This window comes from Myotis brandtii, unplaced genomic scaffold (genome assembly GCF_000412655.1).
Source record: "Myotis brandtii unplaced genomic scaffold, ASM41265v1 scaffold131, whole genome shotgun sequence".
In the NCBI taxonomy this organism is placed as follows: Eukaryota; Metazoa; Chordata; class Mammalia; order Chiroptera; family Vespertilionidae; genus Myotis; species Myotis brandtii.
In genome coordinates, this window is record NW_005354632.1 from 400,242 (window position 1) to 417,339 (window position 17,098).

General features: G+C 48.4%; 1 protein-coding gene and 1 long non-coding RNA gene across 3 annotated transcripts; one reads left to right on the forward strand and one right to left on the reverse strand.

Moving 5' to 3' along the window:
* Positions 1-4,391: 4,391 nt before the first annotated feature.
* On the reverse strand, positions 4,392-5,093 carry LOC106725020. Its single transcript, XR_001360857.1, has 2 exons — positions 4,885-5,093; positions 4,392-4,724 (listed from the first exon to the last, which is right to left on the reverse strand). It is a non-coding gene; the product is annotated as an uncharacterized LOC106725020 (long non-coding RNA).
* A 460-nt stretch (positions 5,094-5,553) lies between these two features.
* TRIM45 (tripartite motif containing 45) lies at positions 5,554-16,004 on the forward strand. Of its 2 annotated transcripts, none has more exons than XM_005859945.2 (6): positions 5,554-6,596; positions 8,466-9,199; positions 9,563-9,692; positions 12,101-12,215; positions 14,421-14,581; positions 15,721-16,004. In XM_005859945.2, the coding sequence occupies exons 1-6, from the start codon at positions 6,109-6,111 to the stop codon at positions 15,797-15,799; spliced, it is 1,707 nt and encodes a 568-aa protein (XP_005860007.1). In that variant the 5' UTR covers positions 5,554-6,108; the 3' UTR covers positions 15,800-16,004. The 2 variants fall into 2 exon arrangements, with proteins under 2 accessions (XP_005860007.1, XP_005860006.1); XM_005859944.2 differs by having other exon boundaries at positions 14,455-14,581.
* The last annotated feature ends 1,094 nt before the right edge of the window (positions 16,005-17,098 follow it).

Sequence of the window (17,098 nt, forward strand, 5' to 3'; positions counted from 1 at the left end):
GGTGGTGTAAGAAATGAGGCTGGCTGGGCTCGCAGAGGCAGGGTCAAGGGAAGCCCCTCCTGGGAGACAATTTCCATGTGAGCAGGCGTCTTTGCTTGTTCTGCACAATGACAGATCCTGGCACATAGGCACAAGGCCCTGCCCTCGGGGAACTTACTATTCTAGTGGGGAGCAAGCCATGAAGACATTTGGGGGAAACATATTCCAGGTGCTTAAAGGATATTTGATGAATAAATGAAGGTACTGAGTAGCCACTGAAGACCATAATAAAATTGAAATTTCAGAAATATATATCTCAGAGGATTAGAGAGTATTAACTGGAAATGGGACCCTAATTAGTAATCCAAACAAAGTATAAGAATCTGAGCTAGCCGAAACCGGTTTGGCTCAGGGGATAGAGCGTCGGCCTGCGGACTGAAAGGTCCCAGGTTCGATTCCGGTCAAGGGCATGTACCTGGGTTGCGGGCACATCCCCAGTGGGAGATGTGCAGGAGGCAGCTGATCGATGTTTCTCTCTCATCGATGTTTCTAACTCTCTATCTCTCTCCCTTCCTCTCTGTAAAAAATCAATAAAATATATTTAAAAAAAAAAAAAAAGAATCTGAGCTAAAAAAAACAAAAAAAAAACCTGAGCTAAAGCAGAAATAGTGTGGAAGAAAGTGGAGTAAATTCAGAGAATGGACGTGGGCAATAATATAATAAAAGAGCCCCCCTTATAGAAAGGGGGCTGGTGCTTTGTATACATCACCTCCAAATCCCACAACAATCAAGGGAGGATGAGGGGGTTTGGTGTGTTTTTAAAAATTATTGAGAGAGAGAGAGAGCGCTAAGGACCCTGGGAAATAGCAACATTTAAGAACCAGGTGGAAGGAAGTGTGGGAAAAAGAAAAGGAGAGGTTAGATAGCACTATGGCAATCCAGGGATGACAAGGTTTCAAGGAGAAGAAATTTGTCCGTGTCACAGCTACAGAAAATTCTATGAAATAATAACTGAAAAGTATCCACTGGAGTTAGCGAGAAGGAAGTTATCCGGGACTTTGGCAAAAGCAAATGCAGAGGAATGGTGAGAGCAGAGGCCAGATTGTACTGTTTGGGAGCAAAATGTGAGGGGAGTTAGAGAAGCAAGTGGAGACTTGCTTCTGATTAAGGGGTCAAAGGTAAAGGTGACATCGCTCTCTCTATATTCAGTCAGTCTCCGGTGGTACTGATCAAGCAAAACGTCCAGTCCAGACCTGCCTGACTTCCTGACGGCTCGTCTCCCTTCCCGGCCTTCTTGCCGTGGGGACGTTCCCTGTCCGGGTTGCCAGAGTGGGCTGACGTCCTGCAGACACCTTGATGGACCTGGCCATTTTCATCAATCCTGTTCCTCCAATTCCATGGCTTTCGTACTTCCCTGTCACTGTTTGCTGCCTGGGGTCCCCAGAAAGATGAAGCAGTACGTGAGAGTAGACGAAAACCCCGAACTTTGTTCTGAGAAAGCAGAATCCTTCATCCTTTAACCTCTCCCATGATCTCACTCCAAATCACGTCGGGTCTACACAATCCATAAAACCTTCGGCTGAGGGCAGTCCTGTCTGTTCTCCTTTATGTGAGGTCATCTTTCCCTGCCTCTTCAATAACAGGTCTTTACTAGAGGCCTCCTGTGAAGGCACGGGGCTGGTTGCCAAGGGCATTTCATATTAATAGAGAGATAAGGAATATGTGTGTGTGTGTGTGTGTGTGTGTTTACATTATACATAATAAATAAAAACACTTGCTACTACAATGTAGCACAAACTTGAAAGTGAAAAGTATAGATAAAGAGCTATTGGAGCTCAAATCTGAGGCCTTAAAGTAATAGGGCAAGTTTCAAACAGGCTTGACACAGAAGGAAGGGTAGGTTTAAATAAAGATGAACAAATTCTGCAAAAAAAAAAATGGCAAAGACCAAGAAGTGTGCTTAGCAATGTTCAGGGAATAACTAACAGGCCAGTTTTATGGATCTATTCAGAAATCCAGATTTTATCCTATGGAGATAAGGAGCTCCTGACGCTTTTAGAACAAAGGCTAACCATGTACCATGTGTTTACAATTAATTTGGAAAAGCTGTGTAGGATTGCATGAAAAAAAAAAAAACAGAGGGGAGGGATAATTCGGAGACTATGGTGATACTTGAGGTCAGGATGATCGGGTCCTAAAAGTCTACACAGTAAGGTGTTGGCAGTGAGGATGGAAAGAAATTGGTACCTGCCTGGATATGGAAAAAGATAAAGGAGGCCAAGAGCACTATAAGATTTCAAGCTGGAGGGGAGAGAGAATGATGATATCCTTGAGACAATAAAATTCAGAGAGCACAGTTTAGTGAGCAGAAACATTCAATGAGATTTAAAATATGTGGGGCTTAAGGGGATGGGGACACATTTGGGGGCAGAGTTCTAATAGATGGTTGTGATCAAAGCTCAGGGGAGAGGTCAGTACTGAGAATGTGGACCTGGGAGTCACCTGCATGAGAGAAAAATGCAAAGAGGAAAGGTAGGGGATAAAGTAGGGGAAGGAGGAGGGAGAGTGTGAGAAGCAGCCCAAGAGGTTAGAAGGCCAGAGAGGAGAGGAGTTGAGAAATCAAGAAGAAGCACGTTGTAAGGATGAGGAAGTACACAGCAATGCTGACTACTAACGGGGCTGTGTGCTAAGAAGCCAGGGAGCACATCACCTGTGATCCACAGAGGAAAGCTTCAATCGGAAAGCGGGTCAACAGTGAGTTCATCCGGGGCAAGGAACTATGGGTGGTGATGATGATAATGGAAGGCGATGATGAGAGCAGAGAGTGCGACTACCCAGAAATGTAGAGCCGAGAGTCACAAAAGCTGAGCTGAAAGGCAGCGGAGTCAATGGGGGATTTGTTTCCCCCTTTAACACTTGGTTATAATTATTGGCAGAAGAACACACTAGTAGAGAACACGCTGAATCATGGGGCTCTGAAGCACAGTCTAGGAAATCTAGTCAATAATATTGTAATTAATATTTATGGTGCCAGTTGGGCACGGGAAATATCAGGGGGAACATTTTGTAAAGTATATGATTGTCTAACTACCATGCTGTACATTTGAAACTAACGCAAAATAATCTTGAGTATAAACGGCAATTGAAAAAAAATTTTTTTAAAAGAACAGATTGAAAATGTAGAAGCAGCAAGGTTTTGAGGAGGCAGGAGAGGCTGGGATTAAAGAGCAAAGGTCTTGAGGGGTTACCCTTGCAACAGAAGAAAGGCAGGAGTATGAAAGGAGGTATATGATATATCAGGTTTTTAAGAAGAAGGTAAGGGAGTTCTCCAAATAGCTTTCCTTTTCTCAATTAAAGGCTAAATACTTTATCTTTAAAATATTTAAATTTTTAAGAATCTGCTGAGATGCTTAAGAAGCTGGGAAAGGAAAGAAAGAGGTGGTTGGGGTAAAATCTTTAAAAAGGCATTATAAGGCTGAGTTCAAGTCTTCAGATGGATTACCTTGGGCTGACCACCAGACTTCTCTGAGATTTCCCTCAAAGAATTGTTAAAGAATTGAACAAGATAATGCTAATGTAAATTATAAAGTACTTCTTAAACAAGAGAAGCTCAAACAGCCACCTGGGAGATGGAATGGGGCATGAATAAGAGATGAAGCATCACCAAGCATCAGGTGAAGGTGAAGTTCAGGCTGGGATATACAGCAAACCCAAGTCTGCAGTTTGTGTGACCTAACTCCAACCCACGGGGATGGAGACAGCAGACTCTGAGTCAGGGCAGGTGAAGAAATCTAGGTAAAAATCTTGTAGGCATGCTTACTTTGGAAATCCGTGTCATTTTTATATACGAGGTGGGGGCAAACGTGGGTTTACAGCTGAGTATAGGAAACAGCTTACTTTGGTATTATTACTTATTCATTATTGTATTATTTTTCCATACAAACTGCAAACCTCCGTTTGCCTCCCCCTGTAGAAGTGGCACTGGACTCATGGACATGACATGTTGTATCTATTTTGGAAATGGCTAAACATTTCTAAGTTTTGTCAATAGTTGTGTTTTTTTTCTTCATATTTTGGAGTCGACAAGTTTCTTGTGGTTGTTTTTCAGATTTCCTTATTTTTCAACGCTTGTGCTCTAGGCACTGTGCCTCGAGTAGATATGGATGAGGAAGACATCAACCCAACAGCGGTTCACTGGGCGCAAATCCGGTAGGAAAGGCCGTGCACAGAGCAAAGAAGACGGAACCCACTCGACAGGGGTAAGCGGCTGGAGACAGAGAAGGCGGAGGTGAGGAGCTGGGGCTGCCACTTGTGGAGTCTGGGGAGAGCGGTGCCAGATCCCAGGACAGCAAAGGTGTATCTATTTTGGAAATGGCTAAACATTTCTAAGTTTTGTCAATAGTTATTTTTTCTTCTTCGTATTTTGGAGTCGACAAGTTTCTTGTGGTTGTTTTTCAGATTTCCTTATTTTTCAACGCTTGTGCTCTAGGCACTGTGCCTCGAGTAGATATGGATGAGGAAGACATCAACCCAACAGCGGTTCACTGGGCGCAAATCCGGTAGGAAAGGCCGTGCACAGAGCAAAGAAGACGGAACCCACTCGACAGGGGTAAGCGGCTGGAGACAGAGAAGGCGGAGGTGAGGAGCTGGGGCTGCCACTTGTGGAGTCTGGGGAGAGCGGTGCCAGATCCCAGGACAGCAAAGGCCCACATGGCCGAACCAGGAGACGGCTGGTAAGGACACGACTAAAGGAGACAAATTATAAAGGGGGTTCCGTGAGTTCATCGGCCCAACTAGCTTGTGACCCATCAAGGGCTGATTTCTACCCTCCTTGACATTCTCCACTCTCCCATAGTGAGCAGTCGCGGGCCCCCCTGGAGGGGCTGATAAACCAGCGGGACAAACCTGCTCCGTTTCTGTTACGCGTAACTGTAGCATTCTGGGCGACAAACAGGTCATTTTCACCCCTGGCCGTATTGGGTGCAACAGCGGTTCTCCAGCCCCAGGGGATCGGGTCCCAGAACCAGGGACTGAGGGGCCCTTCGTCCCAGAAAATGCCGGCGCCCGCGAGCCGCAGAGGCCCTCGCAGCGGGCACACTAGGCCTGAGGGGAAACTTCCGTCGCCGCATCCGGAAACAGGAAAACGTCTCGTCCTACAACTCCCAGCATGCCCTGGGCTGACTGACAGCTCCACCCACCAATGGGAGGGCCCAGTCTGGGTTTGTGGGCCCAATCTGAGGGCGCCAAGGAGGCCATCCCCGAGGCCTATCAAGTGGTCCTCTGGCCTCTCTGTCACCACAGAGATAAAGAGGACAATCCCCGTAAAATGGTGACGCTGGCTCTACTATGCCGCTCACTCCCCGCTTTGCTTTTTTTCTCCCAGCGAGGCCCGAGCTCTCCCACCGCCCCGCACCGCCCCTCAGTTTGGTTCTCCCCTCCCCGCCTGAGTGGACAGGCGATGTGGGATTTCCAAAGCTTATTGGGTGCTGGTGGTGTCAATCTAGAGGGCGGTGGGGGCCTCGGGCCGCCCCTCTCGGACGGTGATTGGACGCTCCTGAGTGGAGGGCTGGGATTGGTGCGAGGAGGGGCCGGAGCCTTTCAGCACCTGGGGTCCAAACCTGGGGAGGCTGTGGCCGCCGAGGAGCTGGTGCGGACTCGTCACGTCCCGGACCGCTGTGTGCCCTCCCCCCAGGACCGGGTCGGGGGAAGGAGTGGGAGGCCCCCTACCTCATCACGGGGGGCGAGGGGGGCTCTTGTCGCGTGTCGGGTGCGGGACCAGTGGGGCGGGAGGGAGAGGGGCTAGAGAGGTGCAGGGAGGGGTCCAGGAGGAAGCAGACCTAGTGCCAGACCTGGACCTGGAAGCTCTTCCGGGAAGGATTTGGGGGGCAGAGGCGGGCGTGGGCGTGTCTGGCATGGGATGCCGTGGAGAGGAGGGGGCACTCCTGAGCAGAGCTGCGGGTCCTCCCTCGGAGGAATCCTCCCCCCGTTTGCCCTTTGACTTGCTGGAGAGCGGTTCCCCATGGTCTCTGTTCACGTTCCGGGAGCTTTCGCTTTGGGTGGGCTTAATCAACTACTTCCTTGCAGAGCTGCCCGGGGCCTTTTCTGATACTGGGCATAAACGTGGGGAATATGTCAGAAAAGAGGAAGCCGCTGCTGGGCTTCATGGGCAAACTCCCCAGTGGGCCTGCCCTTGGGAACTCCGGCAAGACGCACTGCCCTTCGTGCATGGGGCTTTTCCAAGCCCCCAGGCTCCTGCCTTGTTTGCACACAGTTTGCACCACCTGTTTGGAGCAGCTGGAACCCTTCTCAGTAGTGGACATCCGAGGGGGAGACGCTGACACAAGCTCTGAGGGGTCACTATTCCAGGAACTCAAGCCACCTGGCCTGCGGCCGCAGACCGGCATCCTCTGCCCAGTGTGTGATGCGCAGGTGGACCTGCCCGTGGGTGGAGTGAAAGCTTTAACCATAGACCACCTGGCCATGAACGATGTGATGCTGGAGAATCTGTGTGGGGAAGGCCAGGGCCTGGTGTGTGACCTGTGCAGCGACAGGGACGTGGAGAAGAGGTGTCAGACCTGCAAAGCCAATCTCTGCCATTTCTGCTGCCAGGCCCATAGGTAAAGATGGGATACCCCTACCTCGTGTGGCTTATGAGCAGAGGAGAGAGAGGTGTTGAGACAGACATCCCTCCTTGGTGAGCAAATGGAAAGGAAAGTTTTCTCAAATGCCATGGAAGGTCAAAGAGCAACCTACAGTCTGAGAGCAAATACTATAGAATGGTAGTATATTCCTGCAGCCTTAGATAATACCTGTAGTAATGACAGCATCAAAGGCTTGCATAGTCCTTCTCAGTTTGCAAAGCAGGCTCACGGTGTCCTTGGCTCATCAGTCATTTCATTGCACTGGGTGCTGGGGAAAGAGAATGAATAGAATAGCATGGCTCCTGCCTCAATCTCATTTGATCCTTGCACCTCTTATTAAAAAAGTAGGCACTGCTTCCACCCCTATTTATTGAAGGAACTAGCTTCGCAATATGTGACTTGCCACAGCCCCACAGTTGGTAAGTAACATGTAACAACTGACTTTTAAATCCAGATCTGCTTTCTACTAGTCCATGCTGCCTTCCCAGTGTAAGGTGAAGTCACAGGGAGCACCCCGGGGCTCATTCCAACACATCAGAATGAAAAATAACCAGGGTTTTAGGGTTAGCGTCAAGCAGTTTTTTAAGTTCTGCCTTCCATTTATTCTCTGGCCTCACCCACAGAACAAGTTAGTAGTCTCCGGTCTATTTTTAACTTGTAACTCTGACTGTCTTGCTGCCAGCTAAACAGCTGACCCTGTTTTCTCTGCAGCCGCTCCTCTGCCCCAACAGGCACCATGGCTTCCCAGGGGTTCCCCTGAATCTCTGGAGAGCTACAGAGAAGAGGAATTCAAAGAGCTTTGATTCTGATCATTGATTTCACTCTTTCTAATGTTGATAACTCTTGAGGAAAATTCTAGCTTGCTGCGTTGGGTGATATAGGCACTGGTCAAAGGAAATGCTCTACCAACACCTTAGATCAGTAATGGCGAACCTATGACACGCGTGTCAGAGGTGACACGCGAACTCATTTTTTTGGTTGATTTTTCTTTGTTAAATGGCATTTAAATATATAAAATAAATATCAAAAATATAAAGCTTTGTTTTACTATGGTTGCAAATATCAAAAAATTTCTATATGTGACACGGCACCAGAGTTAAGTTAGGGCTTTTCAAAATGCTGACACGCCGAGCTCAAAAGGTTCGCCATCACGGTGCTGTCCTCTCCTCTGTTTTTACTCTTTTTACTTATGCTCTCCCCTCTGTCTGAAGTGCCATGTCCCCTGCATGTCACCAGACTGACTCTTGCTCCTTTAAAAAATATCAAAAATATAAATCTTTGTTTTACTGTGGTAATGACACGGCACCAGAGTTAAGTTAGGGTTTTTCAAAATGCTGACACGCCGAGCTCAAAAGATTCGCCATCACTGCCTTAGATAAAAGCTGAGACAGACTTCTGGGGCCAGCTGGCTGCTTTTCAGTGGCCCGGGGTTTACTGCTGTGCCATTTGGCTCAGTCGTTTCTTGGGCTGGGTTTTCACCGTGCTCTCACCTCTAGCTTGCTGGAGGAGGAGGCTGTGGCTCTAGTCTAAACTTGCCAATTTAACTCTTTGGGGAAAGTTCTAAGATGTAGACTTAGTGCTGCAACCTTTTTGCAGCACCATGTCCTGAGCCAGAGAGCCCTAGTTTACTATGTATCCTGTACAACAGCCCTCTCAGGTACGCACTGTCCCCACTGCACAGATGAGGGACTGGGATCAGAGGGGATCATGTAGTTAGTCAGAGGTTGGAGCAAGGAACTGATCTCAGGTTTGTTTGACTTCAGAGACCAAGCTCTTAAAACTGCTGGGCTGTTTCCAACTAGAACGGTCCCCTCATTTCCTGTCCCTGACTCTGCTTGCCCCCAGGAGGCAGAAGAAGACCACTTACCACACCATGGTGGACCTAAAAGACCTGAAGGGCTACAGCCGGGTTGGGAAAGCCATTCTGTGTCCTGCTCACCCTGCGGAGGAGCTGAGGCTGTTCTGTGAGCTGTGTGACCAGCCTGTGTGCCGAGACTGCGTGGTGGGGGCGCACCGGGAGCACCCCTGTGACTTCACCAGCAACGTTATCCACAAGCATGGGGACTTCATGCGGGAACTCCTCAAAAACACCCAGCCCCGCGTGGAGGCCCTGGGGGAAGCCCTGGCCCAGGTCAAAGAGACAAACAGTGCCCTCCAGCAGCGAGTGGAGGCCGTGGCAGCCGATATCCGAACATTCTCCGAGGGCTACATCAAAGCCATCGAAGAGCACCGGGACAAGCTGCTGAAGCAGCTGGAAGACATACGGGCCCAGCAGGAGAACTCCCTGCAGCTGCAGAAGGCACAGCTGGAGCAGCTGCTGGCAGACATGCGCACTGGAGTGGAGTTCACCGAGCACTTGCTGACCAGTGGCACTGACTTGGAGATTCTCATCACCAAGGGGGTGGTGGTGGAGCGGCTCACGAAGCTGAACCAAGTCGAGTACAGTGCCCGTCCCAGAGTGAACGATAAGATATGCTTCTCTCCTCAGCAGAAAGCGGGCCGGTGCCGCGGCTACGAAGTTTACGGCGCCATCAATACCAAAGAGGTCGATCCAGCCAAATGTGTCCTTCAAGGAAAAGGTAGGGACACACTGCCCATTGGCACCGAGGGGGCAGTGGGCAGGGACATGGTGTTTAAAGATGTGTAGCTTTTCAGCGAGGCCTCTGTTCAGCTAGGAGGAGCTCCCCACTGGCCAGTTTACTAAAGGACAATGACCCCCTTCCTTGCCCTTTTCTTTCGATCTGTTCTGGTCAGGGTACAGTTACTGTCCCTTGCAGGCGTGAGGCTTGGTCCTTTTCCAGTTGAGAAATGTAGTCACCACCCAGGACCTCAAGGATCATGCTCTTCCTATTAGAAGACAAAGCTGAGATGGTACTCCTTGGAGCTGGGGAGGTAGTCACCGCATTGGCCATGAAGGTGAGGACTGCGTGTTTCTCTTGCAGATCTCCACAGAGCCCGGGAGAAACAGACCACCTCTTTCACCCTGCTTTGCAAGGATGCAGCAGGAGAGAGCATGGGCAGGGGAGGAGACAACATTCAAGTCGCAGTTGTCCCTAAAGATAAGAAAGACAGGTCTGTACCACAGTCATGTGTCCTGGGTGACAACACTGGAAGCTTGAGGTCTGTAGTAATAGTGGAGTGGTAACGGCAGTGGTTACCGTCTGCCTCCCTGTGGTGCTAAAAATGATAGGACCAATTGGACCAGATGTGTTTTCTTGTGTGGGCTTTATGCCTATATGCAATTCTCTCCCAAAGGTCTGATCTGCCCGATTGTCTTCATCCCAAGCTTTGAATAGAGTGAAAAAGAGTCTATATTTGGCTGAATGGTGCCCTTCTCAAAATTCAGCCCCTCTTGGCCTTCAGGGCAGGGTGGGATCCGGAGTGCTTGGAAGGGAACAGGTTGCTTCGATCCCGTTCTGAAGAGTTTCAGAGGAGGAAGGGAGGGAGGGATTATGGTTTACTTTCTAGATCCTTTTTGGTTCCCATTGGCATTTAAAAGCAGACAGTAGGCATTTCAGTCAGTAGGGGAAGACAATCATCGACCACAGTGTTCTGTTCTGAAAGAAGCATGGTGTTCACATGTATATGTCACAGATCAGCCCTGACAGGAAGGCTGTATCCTGGAGTCCTCCTGACTCTGCACAGGAACTGGGAACTGTTTGGAGGTCACAGGTCCCTTTGAGAACACTCTTTCCCAAGAAACACCCACTACCTCGGGCAATTTGAGGAGGTTCTTAGACCCTCCATAGACCTCACAGTAGATCCTGAACCCATTCATCTGACTGCTGGACTGGGGCTGCAGGCATGGGGTGGGTAGAGGGTGGATGATTAAACTAACAGAAACAGGTCTGGCGCTTTTCTTGGGGGAAGGGGATCCACTCAGGCAAGAGGTCCAATTATTTTTTTTTTAAAGTATTCTATTGTGTCCTTGCTGTTGAATATCCCAGCACCTTGGCATGAACTACCACATTGTAGAGGCTCTTAGCATGGAGTCCCAGCCTATTCTGGCAATATCTGCAGATGAGAGAGGGTAGTGTTGGGGATACCAGCTCCCTCACAGGGTCTGGAGGTTTTCTTCTCTGAATACTTAGGCCAATCCTGAATATTTTCAAAGCTTCCTTGGGGCTGACGTTAAGGTCCAGGATCCTGTGACCCAAAAACAGCTGCTGTGAGAGAGAACGAGGAGAGAATCCCAGGAAGCAGGCGCTGGCAGACAGAACGGGAAGAGAGAAGAAAGGGAACAGGGTGACCACCATGCACAGGAAGCACAACCTTTTGTTCTAAGAGAAAAAGCAAGACGGTGTCTGAGCTGGGGAGGTAGTCACCGCATTGGCCATGAAGGTGAGGACTGCGTGTTTCTCTTGCAGATCTCCACAGAGCCCGGGAGAAACAGACAGCCTCTTTCACCCTGCTTTGCAAGGATGCAACGGGAGAGAGCATGGGCAGGGGAGGAGACAACATTCAAGTCGCAGTTGTCCCCTATTAGAAGACAAAGCTGAGATGGTACTCCTTGGAGCTGGGGAGGTAGTCACCGCATTGGCCATGAAGGTGAGGACTGCGTGTTTCTCTTGCAGATCTCCACAGAGCCCGGGAGAAACAGACAGCCTCTTTCACCCTGCTTTGCAAGGATGCAACGGGAGAGAGCATGGGCAGGGGAGGAGACAACATTCAAGTCGCAGTTGTCCCTAAAGATAAGAAAGACAGGTCTGTACCACACAGTCACGTGTCCTGGGTGACGACACTGGAAGCTTGAGGTCTGTAGTAATAGTGGAGTGGTAACGGCAGTGGTTACCGTCTGCCTCCCTGTGGTGCTAAAAATGATAGGACCAATTGGACCAGATGTGTTTTCTTGTGTGGGCTTTATGCCTATATGCAGTTCTCTCCCAAAGGTCTAATCTGCCTGATTGTCTTCATCCCAAGCTTTGAATAGAGTGAAAAATAGTCTATATTGGACTGAATGGTGCCCTTCTCAAAATTCAGCCCCTCTTGGCTACTCAATGGTATTGGGAGCTGAGCTATGTGGCTCCGGTGAGGGGAGGGAAGGACAGAGTTCAGAAGGGCACAGCAGAGCCGTAAGGTCTTCAAGGAATTCACCCACACAGCAGATTACGTTAGCATTTATTTTGCTTCCTTCTGTTGTGAAATTAATTTCTGAGATGGGGGAAGCAGCACCCTGTTTGGGGGACATTTAAAATTCGAGCTATGTGGCTCCAGTGAGGGGAGGGAAGGACAGAGTACAGGAGGGCACAGCAGAGCCGTAAGGTCTTCAAGGAATTCATCCACACAGCAGATTACGTTAGCATCAATTTTGCTTCCTTCTGTTGTGAAATTAATTTCTGAGACGGGGGGGAAGCAGCACCCTGTTTGGGGGACATTTAAAATTTGGTTGAATTTAATGGTGTAGTTTCCATCCTACAATAGTGGGCACTGAAGCAGGCTGTGAGAGTGAGTGGCTTTTTGGAACTCTTATCTCCATCCAGTCCAGTCAGAACAGTGGTGCAAGACAACAAGGACGGGACGTACGGCGTTTCCTACACCCCCAAGGAGCCTGGCATCTACAAGGTGTTGGTCTGCGTCAAAGAGCAGCACGTGCAGGTGAGTGAGACCTGTGCGTATGCTTCCCTGAGCTCCTTTCCCCCGGCCCTCGTGGGTTCTGTCGCCTTCGGATATGGACACCTTTCTCATAGCATCAGCTGTATAGAGGGACTGAATAGGATTCTCTTCTTTCTTACTGCCCTTCCCTTTAGAAGTGCCCCAGATTTTGTGACTCATTCTTACCAGAGGATGCTGGTGACTAAGAATTCTTGAGCCCCGTTTTACCTCTGGGCAGTGATGCTTGTATTTTATCATTCTCCCAGTTGGCTTGTTGGAACTCTGAATTTGGGAAAGATGCCTTAATCACAGGGGGCAATCTGCTAGCAGACAAGAATACACACTCAAGAAATATAATCTGGCTCAGGATTTTCCAGCTTTGTTCGGACGATGGACAGATGGTGGACTTACTGGAATACGATTGGGAGACATACACCTTCTCCTTTCAACTGTCATCTGTCTGCTGCCCATGTGGTTCTCTGTTGACATATATGCTTCATTGTTACCATGGTTACCATACCACCTCCACAGACAAATGTAACAGTTTCTGGTTAGGGATGATGAATTTTTAAAACCTTGGGCCATACTCAACATGTCCAGCAGAATCTCTCCCAGATGGTGGACTTACTGAAATACGATTGGGAGACATACACCCTCTCATTTCAGCTGCCTAGTCCAGTGATGGCGAACCTATGACACGCGTGTCAGAGGTGACACGCAAACTCATTTTTTTGGTTGATTTTTCTTTGTTAAATGGCATTTAAATATATAAAATAAATATCAAAAATATAAGTCTTTGTTTTACTATGGTTGCAAATATCAAAAAATTTCTATATGTGACACGGCACCAGAGTTAAGTTAGGGTTTTCCAAAATGCTGACACGCTACCACCTCCACAGACAAATGTAACAGTTTCTGGTTAGGGATGATGAATTTTTAAAACCTTGGGCCATACTCAACATGTCCAGCAGAATCTCTCTGCTGACATTTGAGTAATCAGAGGTTCCCCCCAATCAGAAATTAACACTGACAGGGACACAAATACCATAGAGTCATGACATGTCAGGCCTGTGGTCTTCGCACCAGAAGATTCCCTAGCCACATGTTGCTTGCCTAACTAGTGTGCCAGAATGGGTTAGGTGTTTTTGCATACATTTATTTCATTTTTTCTCCAAACCATTTTTAGGTATGGAGATCATCTGATTAGACCAGTGGTTCTCAACCTTCCTAATGCCACGACCCTTTAATACAGTTCCTCATGTTGTGGTGACCCCCAATTTCATTGTTACAAATTGAACATAATTAAAGCATAGTGATTAATCACAAAAACAATATGTAATTATATATGTGTTTTCCAATGGTCTTAGGCGACCCCTGTGAAAGGGTTGTTCAACCCCCAAAGGGGTCGCGACCCACAGGTTGAGAACCACTGGATTAGACTGAGACACCTAATGTGTCAAAGCATACTGTACCTGCATAGCAAAATCAGAATTTGACCCCATTTCTTAAAACTCCAAGTTATTTTTAAAATAGATTGTAAATTCTTTAAAGGCAGAGAGACTTAACATCTGAAAGGCTTTAAGGTGCCAGACTCTCGACTTGGTACTTTCCGACTGCGTGGTTCACATAGGGGTAGGCACATAGCAACACTTACTGAGTATTTATTGCTTAACATGGGCTAGAAACTGGAGAATGGAAGTTATCCTTGAAGGAAGGGGGGCAGGTAGGAGTTTCTAGCTTGAGAATTAGTAACCATGCTCTTAACCTTTCTCCCTTGCAAATCTCTTCACTGTCCCAGGATAAATGGGTGGGTACACAAGTATGTCCAGGATGGAGGGGTGGAAGGGAAGGAGGTAGCTCAGTCTGTGAGGGAGGACGTGTGAGGCTGAGAAACTGGAGAAAGAACCACAGGATGTCCGGGCCTGTGGTTGTGGCGCTCCACTAATTACCCGAGATTCCTCAAGAATGGAGAAGCCAGAGGCCGAGGCAGTGACATGGAAGCACAGGCAGGGTTTACCAGTGTGTCAAGTGGTCTAGGTGTTAGGGCAGCGCAGACTCCTGGCTGTCACTGCCTTTGTATCTGGCCCACCCAGCTGAGCACCCAGCTAGCTCTTGTCCCCGAGTGTTTCCCTCTAAGGGCAGGCCCTGTGACTTGCACTCCATTTAGCACATGGATGCTCAGCACATCCCTGTTGACTCATACATAAGGTGCTGTTCTTTGCTCTTGGTCTGAACACCGAAGGGCTCACCATTCACTGTGACCGTGAGGAAAAGGCACCATTCACACCCGGGCGTGTTTCACTGCTGCACGTTCTGCTCCAGTGGAGGCCAGAAAACTGCTCGCTGTGCCTGTGGGGGCACCATGCCAGGTAAGGAGGGCCGGTCGCTCTTGAAAGTCCTTCCCCTCTGGGACCATCTCCCAGCAATGGGAATTAGCACGGGCACTAAGTTTGGGATATTCTGCCTTAGGATTTGTTTCTAAGAAATATAGTTTGTGGCCCTGGCTGGTTTGGCTCAGTGGATGGAGCGTTGGCCTGTGGACCAAAGGGTCCCAGGTTCAATTCCAGTCAAGGGCACGTACCTTGATTGCAGGCTCCTCCCTGGCCTGGGCCCTGGTCAGGGGCATGTGGGAGGCAGCCAATCGATGTTTCTCTCACATCGATGTTTCTCCCTGTCTTTCCCTCTTTTCCACTCTCCCAGAATCAATGGAGGAATATCCTTGTGTGAGGATTAACAAAACAAAAAGAAAGAAAGAATATAGTCTGTGGATACAAGTACCACAGTTCTAGAACTTTCATTTAAAGCTTTGTTCTGAACACTGAAACAGCAAGCTTACAAGTTCTGAGCTCTTTTCATTTTGATACAGTTCACCAATCCCATGAGCCCTGCTTCTCCCTGGATGCTTGGTTTCCCGTTCTGCCCTTTCCAGCAGCCGGGCAGGATAACAAATGTTAACCCATCCTGTTCCTTTTACTAGTAAAAGGTTAAAGAAGTTCCAAACGAGGCAGGGATGGGGATTGGATGATTAAACCAATTGAACCAGGTCTGACTCTTTTCTCAGGGGTAAGGGGTCAGCTCAGGCAAGAGATCTGTTTTTAAAAGCTTTCTATTGTGTCCTTACTCCAATGGTGGGCCTTAAGTGTGGCTTTTGCACCCTTTGCTATAAACATTTTAGGATCTATCTTCCTTTTTATTTCCACTACTCTATCCTTCTCTTTTATTTGTATTATTTCAGAGTTAAAATCTAAACCAGTTCATCTCCTTGAGTTAGCACAATGTTAAAGTAACACTCTTCTCAGAACTTCAGCTAGCCTTACTTGATTTGCTGTCATCAGTCCTGGGAGTCCTCCTGACTACAGGGGCATCTGATAGTTTGTTCCCCTCACCAGGTTTTTATTAGATGTTTTCACATCCAGGAGTTGGAATGTTGCCAGGAGTTGTAATTTCCATGGTAACCGCTGGACTTCACTCTGATGGTGTTTTTCCCTCTCCTCTTTGTATGGCACAGGTGGGTACCTAGGCTGTGGCCATGGACACAAAGGCCACCCAGGTCGTCCCCACTGGTCATGCTGTGGGAAGTTTACTGAGAAGTCAGAATGCACGTGGACAGGTGGGCAGAGCACAGCAAGGAGTCTACTCAGGACGGTGGCACTCTGACGGTTTCCTAGGTCAACCCGCTAAAGCTGCAGCCAGCACAGCTTCAGATCACCAGAAGACCGCGGACCTCGATTAATTCTGAAGAAACGCATAGAATTAAACACAAAGTGCCTTATCTAGATGCTCGAGCTCAAATACTTTTTGTGAGTTATTCACTGATTGTATGTGTGGACGGTTGAGCACAAGACACCACCACTATATGTCAAAGGAGGCTGTCTTCTGTTTGTATGGGTATGAAAGTACCTATGCCCTTAAACTTCAAGATCATGGGGACAGTGTAGTTACTCTTGTCACTAGCTAGTTAATAAGAGGAAAGGGAGGCCAGATATTATAAGCGTGGCCATCTGGGCGCTTCGCCAGGAAGCTGCAATTTCACACTCTCCAGGGGACCACCGTTCCATTCGCTGCAGATCACTGGGGGGAGGGGAAGATGGACACATACACAATAAAGTCGGGGTGATGCAGGAAAGATGCCTGTCTGTCAGTCAAACCTAGGAACAGGATCATTGACTAGAGGGTGAAATCACTGTAAGTGCACAAAATATTAAGGTTAAACTCCCGAAAGGAATTCTCTCTTATTCCTCGTTTCTTTTGCTCTGTTCCTGCTTCCCTGCACTTTCCCGTGTTCCCTCCATAGCCCTGTGGCCCTAGCCATGCAGACCCGCACGCAGTGGACTGCCACTGGGAATACAGCTAAGCTAGCCTGGCACACTCCCCACTGGGGATGTGCCTGCAACCAAGGTACATGCCCCAACTGGAATCGAACCTGGGACCCTTGAGTCCGCAGGCCGACGCTCTATCCACTGAGCCAAACCGGCTAGGGCTGGTTCCTTACTTTTTGATAATTAACCTTTTTTTATTTCTCCCTGAGGTACATTTTATATAGATATTTTCTACAGAATAAACACCTTTTACCGTGTCCACTTTTCACTAGCACAATTTCAATGGATTGTAATGTGAGCTTACTGTTTAGATGGAAGTCCCCTTCCTCCCCCTCCATACCACGTTCATCTCGTACCCCCAGAGCCTAGATAACTACTTGGTAAGGGCACACAAGTAGGAAGTAGATAAAGGGAAGTGGTGTTGAAAGAGAACCTCATACCTTTACTGCAGTCCTGCTCCTGCCAGGCGATCATGCTTCTGCTCAACACCTTCCAATGGATTCCCATGGCACTCAGAACAAAGCATGTAGATGACCTGCTTTTCTCTCATTCCCTACCCGCCCGCCC